The following is a 15,268-nucleotide window of genomic DNA, read 5'->3' as shown; positions in this document are numbered from 1 at the left end:
ATAGTTTGTAGTTCTAGATGTTCGTCATGTTTCTATAGTTTGTAGATCCAGATGTTCGTCATGTTTCTATAGTTTGTAGATCCAGATGTTCCTCACGTTTCTATAGTTTGTAGATCTAGATGTTCGTCATGTTTCTATAGTTTGTAGTTCTAGATATTCCTCATGTTTCTATAGTTTGTAGTTCTAGATGTTCCTCATGTTTCTATAGTTTGTAGATCCAGATGTTCGTCATGTTTCTATAGTTTGTAGTTCTAGATGTTCCTCATGTTTCTATAGTTTGTAGTTCTAGATGTTCGTCATGTTTCTATAGTTTGTAGATCCAGATGTTCCTCATGTTTCTATAGTTTGTAGTTCTAGATGTTCCTCATGTTTCTATAGTTTGTAGTTCTAGATGTTCCTCATGTTTCTATAGTTTGTAGTTCTAGATGTTCCTCATGTTTCTATAGTTTGTAGTTCCAGATGTTCCTCATGTTTCTATAGTTTGTAGTTCTAGATGTTCCTCATGTTTCTATAGTTTGTAGTTCTAGATGTTCCTCATGTTTCTATAGTTTGTAGTTCCAGATGTTCCTCATGTTTCTATAGTTTGTAGATCCAGATGTTCCTCATGTTTCTATAGTTTGTAGATCCAGATGTTCGTCATGTTTCTATAGTTTGTAGTTCTAGATGTTCGTCATGTTTCTATAGTTTGTAGTTCTAGATATTCCTCATGTTTCTATAGTTTGTAGATCCAGATGTTCGTCATGTTTCTATAGTTTGTAGTTCTAGATGTTCCTCATGTTTCTATAGTTTGTAGTTCTAGATGTTCGTCATGTTTCTATAGTTTGTAGATCCAGATGTTCGTCATGTTTCTATAGTTTGTAGATCCAGATGTTCGTCATGTTTCTATAGTTTGTAGTTCTAGATGTTCCTCATGTTTCTATAGTTTGTAGTTCTAGATGTTCCTCATGTTTCTATAGTTTGTAGTTCTAGATGTTCGTCATGTTTCTATAGTTTGTAGTTCCAGATGTTCCTCATGTTTCTATAGTTTGTAGATCCAGATGTTCGTCATGTTTCTATAGTTTGTAGTTCTAGATGTTCCTCATGTTTCTATAGTTTGTAGTTCTAGATGTTCCTCATGTTTCTATAGTTTGTAGTTCCAGATGTTCCTCATGTTTCTATAGTTTGTAGATCCAGATGTTCGTCATGTTTCTATAGTTTGTAGTTCTAGATGTTCCTCATGTTTCTATAGTTTGTAGTTCCAGATGTTCCTCATGTTTCTATAGTTTGTAGTTCTAGATGTTCCTCATGTTTCTATAGTTTGTAGTTCTAGATGTTCCTCATGTTTCTATAGTTTGTAGTTCCAGATGTTCCTCATGTTTCTATAGTTTGTAGTTCTAGATGTTCCTCATGTTTCTATAGTTTGTAGTTCTAGATGTTCCTCATGTTTCTATAGTTTGTAGTTCTAGATGTTCCTCATGTTTCTATAGTTTGTAGATCCAGATGTTCCTCATGTTTCTATAGTTTGTAGTTCTAGATGTTCCTCATGTTTCTATAGTTTGTAGTTCTAGATGTTCTTCATGTTTCTATAGTTTGTAGTTCTAGATGTTCGTCATGTTTCTATACTTTGTAGATCTAGATGTTCCTCATGTTTCTATGCTTTGTAGATCCAGATGTTCCTCATGTTTCTATAGTTTGTAGTTCTAGATGTTCCTCATGTTTCTATAGTTTGTAGTTCTAGATGTTCCTCATGTTTCTATAGTTTGTAGTTCTAGATGTTCGTCATGTTTCTATACTTTGTAGATCTAGATGTTCCTCATGTTTCTATAGTTTGTAGTTCTAGATGTTCCTCATGTTTCTATAGTTTGTAGTTCTAGATGTTCTTCATGTTTCTATAGTTTGTAGTTCTAGATGTTCCTCATGTTTCTATAGTTTGTAGTTCTAGATGTTCCTCATGTTTCTATAGTTTGTAGATCCAGATGTTCCTCATGTTTCTATAGTTTGTAGTTCTAGATGTTCCTCATGTTTCTATGCTTTGTAGATCCAGATGTTCCTCATGTTTCTATAGTTTGTAGTTCTAGATGTTCGTCATGTTTCTATACTTTGTAGATCTAGATGTTCCTCATGTTTCTATAGTTTGTAGTTCTAGATGTTCCTCATGTTTCTATACTTTGTAGATCCAGATGTTCCTCATGTTTCTATAGTTTGTAGATCCAGATGTTCCTCATGTTTCTATAGTTTGTAGTTCTAGATGTTCCTCATGTTTCTATAGTTTGTAGTTCTAGATGTTCCTCATGTTTCTATAGTTTGTAGATCCAGATGTTCCTCATGTTTCTATAGTTTGTAGTTCTAGATGTTCCTCATGTTTCTATAGTTTGTAGTTCTAGATGTTCCTCATGTTTCTATAGTTTGTAGTTCTAGATGTTCCTCATGTTTCTATAGTTTGTAGTTCTAGATGTTCCTCATGTTTCTATACTTTGTAGATCCAGATGTTCGTCATGTTTCTATAGTTTGTAGTTCTAGATGTTCCTCATGTTTCTATGGTTTGTAGTTCTAGATGTTCCTCATGTTTCTATAGTTTGTAGTTCTAGATGTTCCTCATGTTTCTATAGTTTGTAGTTCTAGATGTTCCTCATGTTTCTATAGTTTGTAGTTCTAGATGTTCCTCATGTTTCTATAGTTTGTAGTTCTAGATGTTCCTCATGTTTCTATAGTTTGTAGTTCTAGATGTTCCTCATGTTTCTATAGTTTGTAGTTCTAGATGTTCCTCATGTTTCTATAGTTTGTAGATCCAGATGTTCGTCATGTTTCTATAGTTTGTAGTTCTAGATGTTCGTCATGTTTCTATAGTTTGTAGTTCTAGATGTTCCTCATGTTTCTATAGTTTGTAGTTCTAGATGTTCCTCATGTTTCTATAGTTTGTAGATCCAGATGTTCGTCATGTTTCTATAGTTTGTAGATCCAGATGTTCGTCATGTTTCTATAGTTTGTAGTTCTAGATGTTCCTCATGTTTCTATAGTTTGTAGTTCTAGATGTTCCTCATGTTTCTATAGTTTGTAGTTCTAGATGTTCCTCATGTTTCTATAGTTTGTAGATCCAGATGTTCGTCATGTTTCTATAGTTTGTAGTTCGAGATGTTCCTCATGTTTCTATAGTTTGTAGTTCTAGATATTCGTCATGTTTCTATAGTTTGTAGTTCTAGATGTTCCTCATGTTTCTATAGTTTGTAGTTCTAGATGTTCCTCATGTTTCTATAGTTTGTAGTTCTAGATGTTCCTCATGTTTCTATTCTTTGTAGATCCAGATGTTCGTCATGTTTCTATAGTTTGTAGATCCAGATGTTCGTCATGTTTCTATAGTTTGTAGTTCTAGATGTTCCTCATGTTTCTATAGTTTGTAGTTCTAGATGTTCCTCATGTTTCTATAGTTTGTAGATCCAGATGTTCGTCATGTTTCTATAGTTTGTAGTTCTAGATATTCGTCATGTTTCTATAGTTTGTAGTTCTAGATGTTCCTCATGTTTCTATAGTTTGTAGTTCTAGATGTTCCTCATGTTTCTATAGTTTGTAGTTCTAGATGTTCCTCATGTTTCTATAGTTTGTAGATCCAGATGTTCCTCATGTTTCTATAGTTTGTAGTTCCAGATGTTCCTCTAGATGTTCCTCATGTTTCTATAGTTTGTAGATCCAGATGTTCCACATATTTCTATAGTTTGTAGATCCAGATGTTCCTCATGTTTCTATAGTTTGTAGTTCTAGATGTTCCTCATGTTTCTATAGTTTGTAGTTCTAGATGTTCCTCATGTTTCTATAGTTTGTAGATCCAGATGTTCCACATATTTCTATAGTTTGTAGATCCAGATGTTCCTCATGTTTTGTGTGTTTGGTGCGTTTCTTTTTCTTACTATCAGGGAAACAGTTGTCGGGGTCCATCGCCTCCTCGGCCGTCTCCGAGTATTCGTCCTCTTCCTCTCCGGGCTTCCTCAGGTCCACCGTGCTGCCCTCTGATAGGCTGATCTCCTCCTTCTGCTGAAAGCAACAGCAGCAAACAACCAATCAGGAACCTCTGTTCTCTCACAGCTTTATATCGGCCAATCGGCTGAAGGAAGCTGTGTGTCTTTGTGGCCAGTTTATGTCCATTTGTGATCATTTTGTGTCTCTTTCCGAGACTATTTCAGTCTATTTAAGGTCTTTTTGATTCTTTTTGAGTCTATTTGAGTTTTTTTGCAAGTTCTTTGGTAATTTTGTGCCATTGCAGACGTGCTGTGCTTCTTTATGGGCATTTTCCGTCTTTATTTCATCACTTTGGCACCTTTATGTCAATTTATGATCATTCTGTCTGTTGTGGTTTGTTTTGCATCTTTTTGTGGCTATTTTGCAGAGTTATGTGGTTATTTTATGTGTTGTTGTCATCACTTTCCAGTTTTTGTCATCAGTTTTGTATCAATTGTAGTTGTTTTGTGTCTCTTTAAGCTAATTTAAGTGGATTTGTTGTTCATTTGTATCTCTTTGTGGTCATTTTGTGTCTGTTTCTGGTCTTTTCGAGTCTCTCTGAGGTCTTTTTGCGAGCTGTTGTCATCATTTTCCTTCTTTTTGTCATCAGCTTGGTGTCTTTGGGGTCATTTTGTCTCTCTTCTTGACTATTTTATATCTTTTCACGGTCGGTTTGTGATCGGTTTGTGCCTCCGAAGACGTTTCACATCTTTTTGCGAGTCGTGCTTTGTGTTGTTTCCGTACAGGTGCAGGACTTTAAATGGAAAATGGAGCACAGTAACGCCCAGAAACTGGAGTTGAGGAGAAGAGAGTGAGCATTAGTGCTGTCGGCTCCATGGCCGGTTCGATGGTTAGCTGCAGGAGGCTGAATGAGTCACGCTAACGTTAGCATTAGCGTTACGTAACCCACAGGAATCCTGGCGCTCAAATCACACACGCTTCACCTTCCAAACTCTGCCTCCCGACGCCAGGAAAGCTGCCGTCTGTTCACTTTGACTCTGGACCCAACGAGACGTCAGGAAACCCCTCCGCCCCCCCCCTCCCAGCCGACTTCAATGGGCCCCGTTCGCTGAGCATCATGGGAGTTTAACTTTACAAAGGTTTTCTGCTGAACACGGTGGAGGAATCTGGCAAGACGTGGTGATCGTCTGGACAAAGACACAGCAGGGGTGTGTGTGTGTGTGTGTGTGTGTGTGTGTGTGTGTGTGTGTGTGCAGGTGAGATAACTACCTGAGTCAACAGCTAACTCATGAATACATTCAGAGTCTGGGAACAGAGAGCGGACGCTGTGACGAATGCCAGCCTTGGACACACACATACACACACACAGACACACACACACACACACAGACACACACAGACACACACACGCGCTGCAGCCTTGGGCCAAACCTCCTGACAGCTGACGTCCATAATGAGGGTTTAAATGTTTTTGATTCAGAAGCGAAACACACTCGGGTAATCTGATTACTGCAGAGTAACTGAGTAACTACATTGATAAAACACTACAGTTAATGAAGAAACCAGTGTGTGGAGAGTTCAGAGTCTGTATTAACAATAACGATGACAGTGAACTCACCACAGATTATATTTTGTTATTCATTTATTTGTAGATGAAACAGTTAAATTCATGTTTAATACTTTAATATTTGGTGCTTTCAGGGACATTTAACTGATGCTTACAGAGGCTCGTTTATGTCTATCTGTGTGTGTCGTTAAATGTAATTTTGTGAAAATGACAAAGTATTAAAATCTAAAATGAAACTTAGAAAGTCTACTTTAGTTGTGAGGCGTTTGTTTTTCATTATTTACAGTAATTTTTGGCGCTCCAGCTGCAGGAATATTTGAGTTTTTTCACAGTTTGTAGGATTGATATCAGTCAGACGGACGGTGTGGACGGAGCCACGTCTGAATGTTAAATGAGGAGACAGAACCCAGCTCCAGACGTCAGCAGAAACCCGTCCAGGCTGCAGGAAACGATCTGCTTCATGGACGACACTCATTTCTGCATCTCTGTCTGTCTCAGCATGAAATACGACTGATTTCTGTCTTTGTTCGCACAAAAAACACACAACATCCGTCCTGTTAGAAGCAAAGCGTCACTCCTCTGGACTAGTGAAGATGAACAGCACAGCTCACCTCAACGTGCCGTTTAATAAACGAAACGTCTGGAAAAGACACCTGAACGCACCGTCTGGGTTTGGATTTGAAAGAATAAAGACGAAAAAAACGACTGAAGTTTCCTCGAAAAATACGCAGCATTTACAACAACATTTAAATTATTTTCACCCAATCAGACAGTGAATGCATCACAGACTGCCCAACAGTTATATCAGACAGTGAACGCACCACAGACTGTCCTACAGTTATATCAGACAGTGAACGCACCACAGACTGTCCTACAGTTATATCAGACAGTGAACGCACCACAGACTGTCCTACAGTTATATCAGACCGTGAACGCACCACAGACTGTCCTACAGTTATATCAGACAGTGAACGCACCACAGACTGTCCTACAGTTATATCAGACAGTGAACGCACCACAGACCGTTTCATGCTATTTTACGTCAAACGTGTAAATTTATTGTTTTTTTAAAAAATATTTCCAAACCAGCTTTTAATCATTTAATTGGATCGTTTTCTTTACGCCGTTGGTAGAACTTGTAGGGAACGTTGTCCAGCTGTTTCCTGCGTCTCTCTGCTGATTTAGAGTCTAAATCTCTGCGCGGTGGATTTTATTTTGCTCACATTAAACAACATTTTTAGGTTCTGTGATGTAACTCACAGAACGTTTTGATGTCGACCGTTTCAGAACAAATCAAAGCCACAGTCCATTTCCTGACAGCTGTGCGGCCAACAGCACCTGTGCAGCTGTTGGCGGGTCACTGAAGAGGCGTTCAGGTGACTGAGGAGGCGTTCAGGTCACGCTGGGGTTTATCAGCTGCAGCACAGAAAGGCAGGAAAGAAAGTCCAGCTGTTTGTGTTTTAACCCGAAAAACTCACTGGAAAGACAACACTTATCCACCACAAACGGCTGAAACAGACAGAATGACCACATTTCCTACTTTCTGACGGTCCTTGAACTCATCATGAGTTATTAAATCTGAGCGTAAAGTCATGTTTTGTCTCTTTTTGTTGTTCTATGTCTCTTTGTGACCATTTTTTTGGCATTTTAAGACCATTTTTGCTTCTTTGTTGTTCTTTGTGTCTCTTTGTGATCGATCTGTCTCTTCACTGTTGTGTTTTGTCTTTGTGATGTTTTCTGCTTCTTTTGTTATTTTGGGTATTTTTGTCTTTTTAGATCAATTTGTCTCTTTTCTGTCTTTTTATGATTATTTCCATCTTTTTGTGGTTTCTGTTGTTTTTCTGCCTCTTTTTTGTTGTTTTTTAGTCTTCTGTATCTTTTTTGTTTCTGTGTGTCTTTTTATGATCAATTTGTCTCCTTTTTGGTCTTTTTATGATCATTTCTGCCTCATTTTTGTTGTTTTTTGGTCTTTTTATGATCATTTCTGCCTATTTTTTGTCATTTTTTGGTCCTTTTGTTACCATTTCTGCCTCATTTTGTTGTTTTTTGGTCTTTTTATGATCATTTCTGTCTCTTTTTTTTATCATTTTTTGGTCTTTTTGTTACTATTTCTGCCTCATTTTTGTTGTTTTTGGGTGTTTTTATGATAATTTCTGCCTATTTTTTTGTCATTTTTTGGTCTTTTTATGATCATTTCAGTCTCTTTTTGTCATTTTTTGGTTGTTTTGTGACCATTTCTGCCTCATTTTTCTTGTTTTTTGGTCGTTTTGTGACCATTTCTGCCTCATTTTTCTTGTTTTTTGGTCGTTTTGTGACCATTTCTGCCTCATTTTTCTTGTTTTTTGGTCGTTTTGTGACCATTTCTGCCTCATTTTTCTTGTTTTTTGGTCGTTTTGTGACCATTTCTGCCTCTTTTTTGTCATTTTTTGGTCTTTTTGTGATCATTTCTGTCTCTTTTTGTCATTTTTTGGTCTTTTATGATCATTTCTGCCTATTTTTGTTGTTTTTTGGTCTTTTTGAGACCATTTCTGCCTATTTTCTGAAAAACAAACGGCTCTTGACGACAGATTGAAATGGCAAACGTCTTGTCCAGGTTCTGAGCTGTGCTGCTGTGGTTCTGGTCTCCGGTTTGAATCCTGGGCTGTAGTTAAAGTGCCTTTGGGCCAGGCAGCTGCTGACTCATGTCCTCGCTGCTGCATTATTCAGCCGCCTATGTAGGTCACACACAGACACACACACGGCTGGAATAATAGGAAATCACCTCACATTAGAACAACACCTGCATGAATTATTCACACGTCCAAATATTACGCCTTTCTCTAAAACAGAGTCTGGTGCCGATGATTAAACCTCCGCTGTGAGTCTCATTTGTTCTCACTACAGCTGTCCACTCCTGTCAACCACGCAAAGACGCACAACGAGAGACACAAAGTGACCACAGACAGACGGAATGTTGCTTCAAAGAGACAAAATTATTTTAAAAAGACACAAAAGTAACTAGAAGTTAGTTTTGACCATAAAAAGATACAAAAAGATACAATATCACTAAAAACAGACACAAAACAACAAAAGAAAGACACAAAGAGACAGAATATGACTTAAAAGAGACAAAATCATTTCAAAAAGACAAGAAATTTAAATAAAAAGACACAAAACAGATAAATGGTTTGTCATTTGTGAGTCTTTCTGTCTTTTTATGTATTTTTTGCAGTGTCTTACATCATTTTTGTGCGTTCTGTCTTTTTGTGTCATTTTAGCATCTTTTAGTCTTTCTGTGATTTTTTGGGCCATTTTAGCAACTTTTGGTGGAATTGTAGTGTCTTCTTGTGTTTTGCTTCATTTTTTTCTGTGTTTTGTTTTGTTGGCTGTAAATGAGGAAAACAGCTGCTGTGTTCATGTGAGGCTTCAGGTGGAGTTTTAGTCTAACGTTAGCATTCAGACGTTTCACTAAAAACAAACATGAAATCATTCATGTCCACATGAACGATCGGTGCTTTTACTTTTACAGTGTTTGGCAGCAAGACTTCCTGTTTTACTGCTTATAAATCAGCAAACTTTTGCTGCGATTTGCTTTATTTTTGAACCTAGCTGGAGGTTCTGAGGCTGGAGCGTTTTAACTCCTGGGTCGTGGTGCGTTCAGGGCCCCTCCAGGTGCAGGACATGATTAAAGAGGAGAGCTGCTGATGAGCTGAGTCAGCACAGGTGTGTGTTCACACACACGACACAAATCTGTCATCTCATGTTAGACACAGGCAGGAAGCAACGCAACGTCTTCTGCTGCTGGACAAACACAACAAACGCACAACAAACACGCCACAAACATAACAAACACAACAAACACAAAACAAACAACAAATACAACAAACACACAACAAACACAAATGCACAACAAACAACAAACACAACAAACACACTACAGACACACACTGAGCTGTGCTCCTGAAGGAGAAATTAGGATGTTTGAAAAATGTGAATCTGAGAAAAACACCGAAAGCTGTCGGCGGCTCAGTGGGACGTTTTGTCCTCTGAATAGATGGAGAGAGACACAAACACACACACACACACAGACACACACAGACACACACACACACACACAGACACACACACACACACACACACACACACACACACACACACACACCCTTTTAGCACAAACACATCGCTGTAGAGTGAGAAAAACGCTGGACCATAATGCACCACCCAAGGCTTCTGTGTGTGTGTGTGTGTGTGTGTGTGTGTGTGTGTGTGTGTGTGTGTGTGTGTGTGTGTGTGTGTGTGTGTCTGTTATGCTTATAGAAAGAAAGAGACGCTGTAAAGTAAATGTAAATCTAGAACTAAATGTGTGGCAGAAAAGGAGCCAGAAAACAATTATAAACTACAGACTACAGCATAATATGGTGTAGTTTAGTGTAGTACAGCAGAGTTTAGTACACTACACTACACTATGCTGTACTACTATAAAAAATATTTAAAATATGACACACTGGTAGCATCTGTAAAACATTTATTTTTTATTTTTGCTGATAGAAATACAGTAAAACTTAAAAAGTGTTTTAAATGTCACTATTTGTAAAAAATATATATAAACTTTTTCTGGACATTATTACAGTTTTTCGCTTTACTTTTAGACTTCTTGACTTTTTTGTCTGTTTATTTTATTTTACTGATATTTTCGTGTATTTCAAAAATCTTGAAAACAATTAGTAACATAAGAAGGATAAAACTGTTTTAAATGAGTAATTTAGCAAAATAACGGAAAACCTCCATCCAAAGACTCATTATTATTATTACTATTACTATTATTATTATTATTATGATTATTGTTATTATTATTATTATTATGAACTGGGTTTCACAATGTTATAAAGCATATTTATTCATTTAGTTTATAATCACAAGGATCTGCTGCTAATTTCAGATCATATCAGAAATATAAATATTAAATGTTTACTTGTAATAACACAAAGGAAGCCAAACAACACCAAAGCCTGCGTGTCATTCCTGCTGCTCTGAACTCCTGACTCCGCCCCCCACCTCAGCCAATCGGATGCTCCTACCTCCTCAGTCCCCTCCTCCTCCTCGGAGGCGTCGCTCTGCTCCTCCTCGGCCTCCTCCTCCTCCTCCTCCTCCTCCTCGGGAACTCCACGTCCGACTCCCCGGGGGCGATGGGGACGCTGATGGTCAGGTTGGGGTTGGTCATGTAGCTGTCGTCCTCCGGAACCACGTATTTCTCCACGTGACGGCCTGCAGACGCACAATCCACAACACGACAACACAAAGCAGCCGTCAGCGACACGCCGTCAGGGCTCTGAGGCTAACCAGAGAGACCGGATTCATGGAGCAGCTAAAACCACAAAAGGCACAAAAACAACCACAGAGTTTCACATAACGACACAAAAGGACCAAAAACTACCCAACAAAGGCACAAAACTACACAGAGACACAATCAGCCTCTGAACTGAACCAATCAGGACGTTCCAACATAAGGACACTCTGGTTCTAGTTCTAATTCTGGTTCTAGTCCTGGTCTTGATTCTGGTTCTAGTTGTGGTTCTAGTTCTAGTTTTCTGGTTGAGGTTCTCGCTCTGTCTCCGGTCCTGGTTCTGGTCCTGGTTCTGGTCCTATCTCTGGTTCTGGTCCTATCTCTGGTCCTGGTCCTGGTTCTGGTTCTAGCTCTATCTCTGGTCCTGGTTCCTAGTCCTGGTTCTGGTCCTGGTCCTATCTCTGGTCCTGGTTCTGGTCCTGGTTCTATCTCTGGTTCTAGCTCTATGTTTCTGGCTGAGGTTCTAGCTCTATCTCTGGTCCTGGTTCCTAGTCCTGGTTCTGGTCCTGGTCCTATCTCTGGTCCTGGTTCTGGTCCTGGTTCTATCTCTGGTTCTAGCTCTATGTTTCTGGCTGAGGTTCTAGCTCTATCTCTGGTCCTGGTCCTGGTTCTGGTCCTGGTTCTAGCTCTATCTCTGGTCCTGGTTCCTAGTCCTGGTTCTGGTCCTGGTCCTATCTCTGGTCCTGGTTCTGGTCCTGGTCCTATCTCTGGTCCTGGTTCTGGTCCTGGTTCTAGCTCTATCTCTGGTCCTGGTTCCTAGTCCTGGTTCTAGCTCTATCTCTGGTCCTGGTTCCTAGTCCTGGTTCTGGTCCTGGTTCTAGCTCTATCTCTGGTCCTGGTTCCTAGTCCTGGTTCTGGTCCTATCTCTGGTTCTGGTCCTATCTCTGGTTCTGGTCCTATCTCTGGTCCTGGTTCCTAGTCCTGGTTCTATCTCTGGTTCTAGAACTATTTTCCTGGCTGAGGTTCTAGCTCTATCTCTGGTCCTGGTCCTGGTTCTGACCTATGACGGCTCCGTTGGCCTCGCTGTGGATGGTACTCAGACGTTTCAGCTTCATCATGGCCTTGGCCTCCTTCCTTTTCTGCCGGCGGCGCTTCAGGTTCCCGTTGAAGAAGTCCACCACCTGAGGACAGCAGAGAGGCGGTGAGACACGGCAGGGACCGGCTCGGTTCTACCGGGACCAGAACCTGCCGCTACCTGGCGCCGGCACCAGGCCAGGCCTCTGGTGATCCGGTGGATGGCGATCTGCAGGTTGTTCATCTCGCCGTCGTCGTCCGGAGCTGAGAGGTTGTCGGAGCTGAAGCTGCTGAGGAGCAGAGCCAGGAAGAGGTTCAGGAGCTGGAAGAGAACCAGAGAGAACCGGGTTAGCTTCTGGTCAAAGGACAACTTTTGGTCCCAGGACAACATCTGGTCCCAGAACAACATCTGGTCCCAGGACAGCATCTGGTCCCAGGACAGCATCTGGTCCCAGGACAACATCTGGTCCCAGGACAACATCTGGTCCCAGGACAGCATCTGGTCCCAGGACAGCATCTGGTCCCAGGACAACATCTGGTCCCAGGACAGCATCTGGTCCCAGGACAGCATCTGGTCCCAGGACAACATCTGGTCCCAGGACAGCATCTGGTCCCAGGACAGCATCTGGTCCCAGGACAACATCTGGTCCCAGGACAGCATCTGGTCCCAGGACAACATCTGGTCCCAGGACAACATCTGGTCCCAGGACAGCATCTGGTCCCAGGACAACATTTAGACCATTTCTGAGTGGCTTTGGACCATTTCTGAGTGGCTTTGGACCACTGTACAGTTATTTGTTGGTATTTTCTTTTATCCAGGTTTTACAGCTTGGAGTTTCTGCCGTGTCGTTGCAGTTCAGCGGTTCAACTGTTAATCAGTCCCTGATGGTCGTCCAGATGTTGGCTCCTGTTTCTTACCTGATGAATAATAGCTGAAGCTGCTCTCAGCCGGATTGAACACAGCTGAGTGTTGACGGATCAGGTGGACGCTTCCTGTAATCTGATTACTGCAGGTGTTTGCCGCTCAGGGGCACTGCGGCAGGACTCCCTTTTGTGTTATTTTGTGTTATTTTTGAGTCAATTTGTGTCATTTAGCATCTTCTGTGTCACTTTGGAGTCTTTTTGTGTCACTTTCATCTCATTAGCGTATTTTTATGTCATTTTAAACAGGTTTTAAGTTCATTTGGACAGATTTTTTAGTGAGTTTGAACAAATTTTGAGTCAATTTTCAACAGAATTTCAGTAAATTTTGACAGATTCATTCATTTTCAACAAATTTTGGCATATTTTGAGTCAATTTCGACATGATTTGAGTAATTTTGAACAGATTTTGATTCATTTTAAAAAGTTTTTCTGTACATTTTGACAGATTTTTTAGTTAACTTTGATTTTTGAGCAAGTTTGGACAAAATTTGAGTCATTTGACAGATTCTGATTCATATCTAACAGAAGTCAGTACTTTCTATATGACCTGAACAGTGTTATCAGTTTTTTAGTTTTTTGTTTCTTTGTTATTTTAGAGTTGGTTCGTGTCTTTTAGCATCTTTTGTGTCAGTTTTGAGTCTTTTTTTGTGATTTTTATGCCACTCTTGCAATTTTTTTTGTCATTTTTAACACATTTTAAGTTCATTTAGACAGTTGGACAAAGTTTGAGTCATTTTTTACAGATTTTCAGTAATTTTTTGACAGCTTTTTGAGTAAGTTTGGACAAAATTTGAGTCATCTGACAAATTTTGAGTCATATTTAACAGATTTTAGTCATTTTTGACATTAATAGGAGTAATTTTCTGACAGATCTGAACCGTGTGATCAGTTAATTTGGGGATTTTTTTTGTCTCTGTTATTTTTGAGTTGGTTTGGGTCTTTTAGCATCTTTTGCGTCAGTTTTGAGTCTTTTTGTGGATTTTTCTGTCATTTCTGCAACTTTTTGTGTGAAAACAAAAACAGAACCTGCTGCTGGAGTCCAGAGGGTTGATTTAATCTGTGTTACTGTCTATGTGTGTGTGTTTCTATGTGTGTGTGTTACTGTGTGTGTTCTAGTGTCACTTATTGATCGATCTGCTGGTGTGTGTTACTGATCGCTGTCTGTCCGTCACATGCTCTCTGTCAGCGGTCCGTCGTCTGATTGGCCGCAGCAGGAAGCCGAACCCCGATGGATCGATGCAGCTGATTGGTTAGCATGGCAACGTGCCCCGGCGGCTCGGCCAATGACCTCGTTGCTTTCCGATAGTCGATGACGAATCGCTGACAGACGTGACAACAGAAGAGGAATCGATCTGTTGGTCCGCTGCAGGCCGAAACACGTTTAAAACACGTTTTAGGTTCTTTTTCTCTCATTTTTGTCCACGTTGGGACTAAATCTGAGTCATTTCTACAGATTAAGAGTAAATTTTGACAGATTTTTGAGTAAATTTGAAGACAATTCTGTCATTTTAGACTCTAAATTTTAAATGTAGTGGAAAACTTGGGTCATTTTAGCACTTTTCTGTCATTTTGTGTCTCATTTCTGTCATTTTGTGTCTCATTTCTGTCATTTTGTGTCTCTTTTTTGTTATTTTGGGTCTCTTTTCTCTGATTTTGTGTCTCATTTCTGTCATTTTGTGTCTCATTTCTGTCATTTTGTGTCTCTTTTCTGTCATTTTGTGTCTCTTTTTTGTCATTTTGTGTCTCATTTCTGTCATTTTGTGTCTCTTTTCTGTCATTTTGTGTCTCTTTTCTGTCATTTTGTGTCTCATTTCTGTCATTTTGTGTCTCATTTCTGTCATTTTGTGTCTCATTTCTGTCATTTTGTGTCTCTTTTTTGTTATTTTGGGTCTCTTTTCTCTTATTTTGTGTCTCATTTCTGTCATTTTGTGTCTCATTTCTGTCATTTTGTGTCTCTTTTCTGTCATTTTGTGTCTCTTTTCTGTCATTTGTATCTCATTTCTGTCATTTTGTGTCTTATTTCTGTCATTTTGTGTCTCATTTCTGTCATTTTGTGTCTCTTGTCTGTCATTTGTGTCTCATTTCTGTCATTTTGTGTCTCTTTTCTGTCATTTGTGTCTCATTTCTGTCATTTTGTGTCTCATTTCTGTCATTTTGTGTCTCATTTCTCTCATTTCGTGTCTCTTTTCCATCATTTTGTGTGTGTCGTTGTGTTGTATTTTACTCTCTTTCCTACAGCTGCCTGGACAGCGCTGTCTTTATTGTTGTTTGTACAGTTTTGTGTGTTTTCTTTATTTCATCCCCTCTAAACCAACATGGCCGTCTCTGGGGTTCTGCTCTGGATCAGCGGTTGAGTCTCTCGGCTCTCGTGTCTCTCGGCTTTTTTCCCAGAAGGCCTTGCTGCAGTTTGTTGTGACGAGGAGCGGCACCAGCAGCAGATGGTGTTTGGGCTCATTCATCATTTCTATTCAGGTGTTTCCAGGACGCCGCTCGGCTACGGAAGCCCGCTG

General features: G+C 39.7%; 1 protein-coding gene across 1 annotated transcript in view; it reads right to left on the bottom strand.

The window, feature by feature from the left end:
* scn5lab (sodium channel, voltage gated, type V-like, alpha b) overlaps positions 1-15,268 on the bottom strand; it is a 180,205-nt gene that overhangs the window by 39,250 nt on the left and 125,687 nt on the right. Inside the window, 5 exon segments of the mRNA XM_051940377.1 lie at positions 3,882-4,005; positions 10,555-10,635; positions 10,638-10,741; positions 11,821-11,941; positions 12,016-12,156. Of these exon segments, the coding sequence (XP_051796337.1) occupies positions 3,882-4,005; positions 10,555-10,635; positions 10,638-10,741; positions 11,821-11,941; positions 12,016-12,156 (571 nt within the window).

This window comes from Acanthochromis polyacanthus, chromosome 20, assembly GCF_021347895.1.
Source record: "Acanthochromis polyacanthus isolate Apoly-LR-REF ecotype Palm Island chromosome 20, KAUST_Apoly_ChrSc, whole genome shotgun sequence".
Classification (NCBI taxonomy): domain Eukaryota; kingdom Metazoa; phylum Chordata; class Actinopteri; family Pomacentridae; genus Acanthochromis; species Acanthochromis polyacanthus.
The sequence above is the reverse complement of the archived record's forward strand: the minus strand, read 5'-3'. Positions and strand labels throughout refer to the sequence as shown.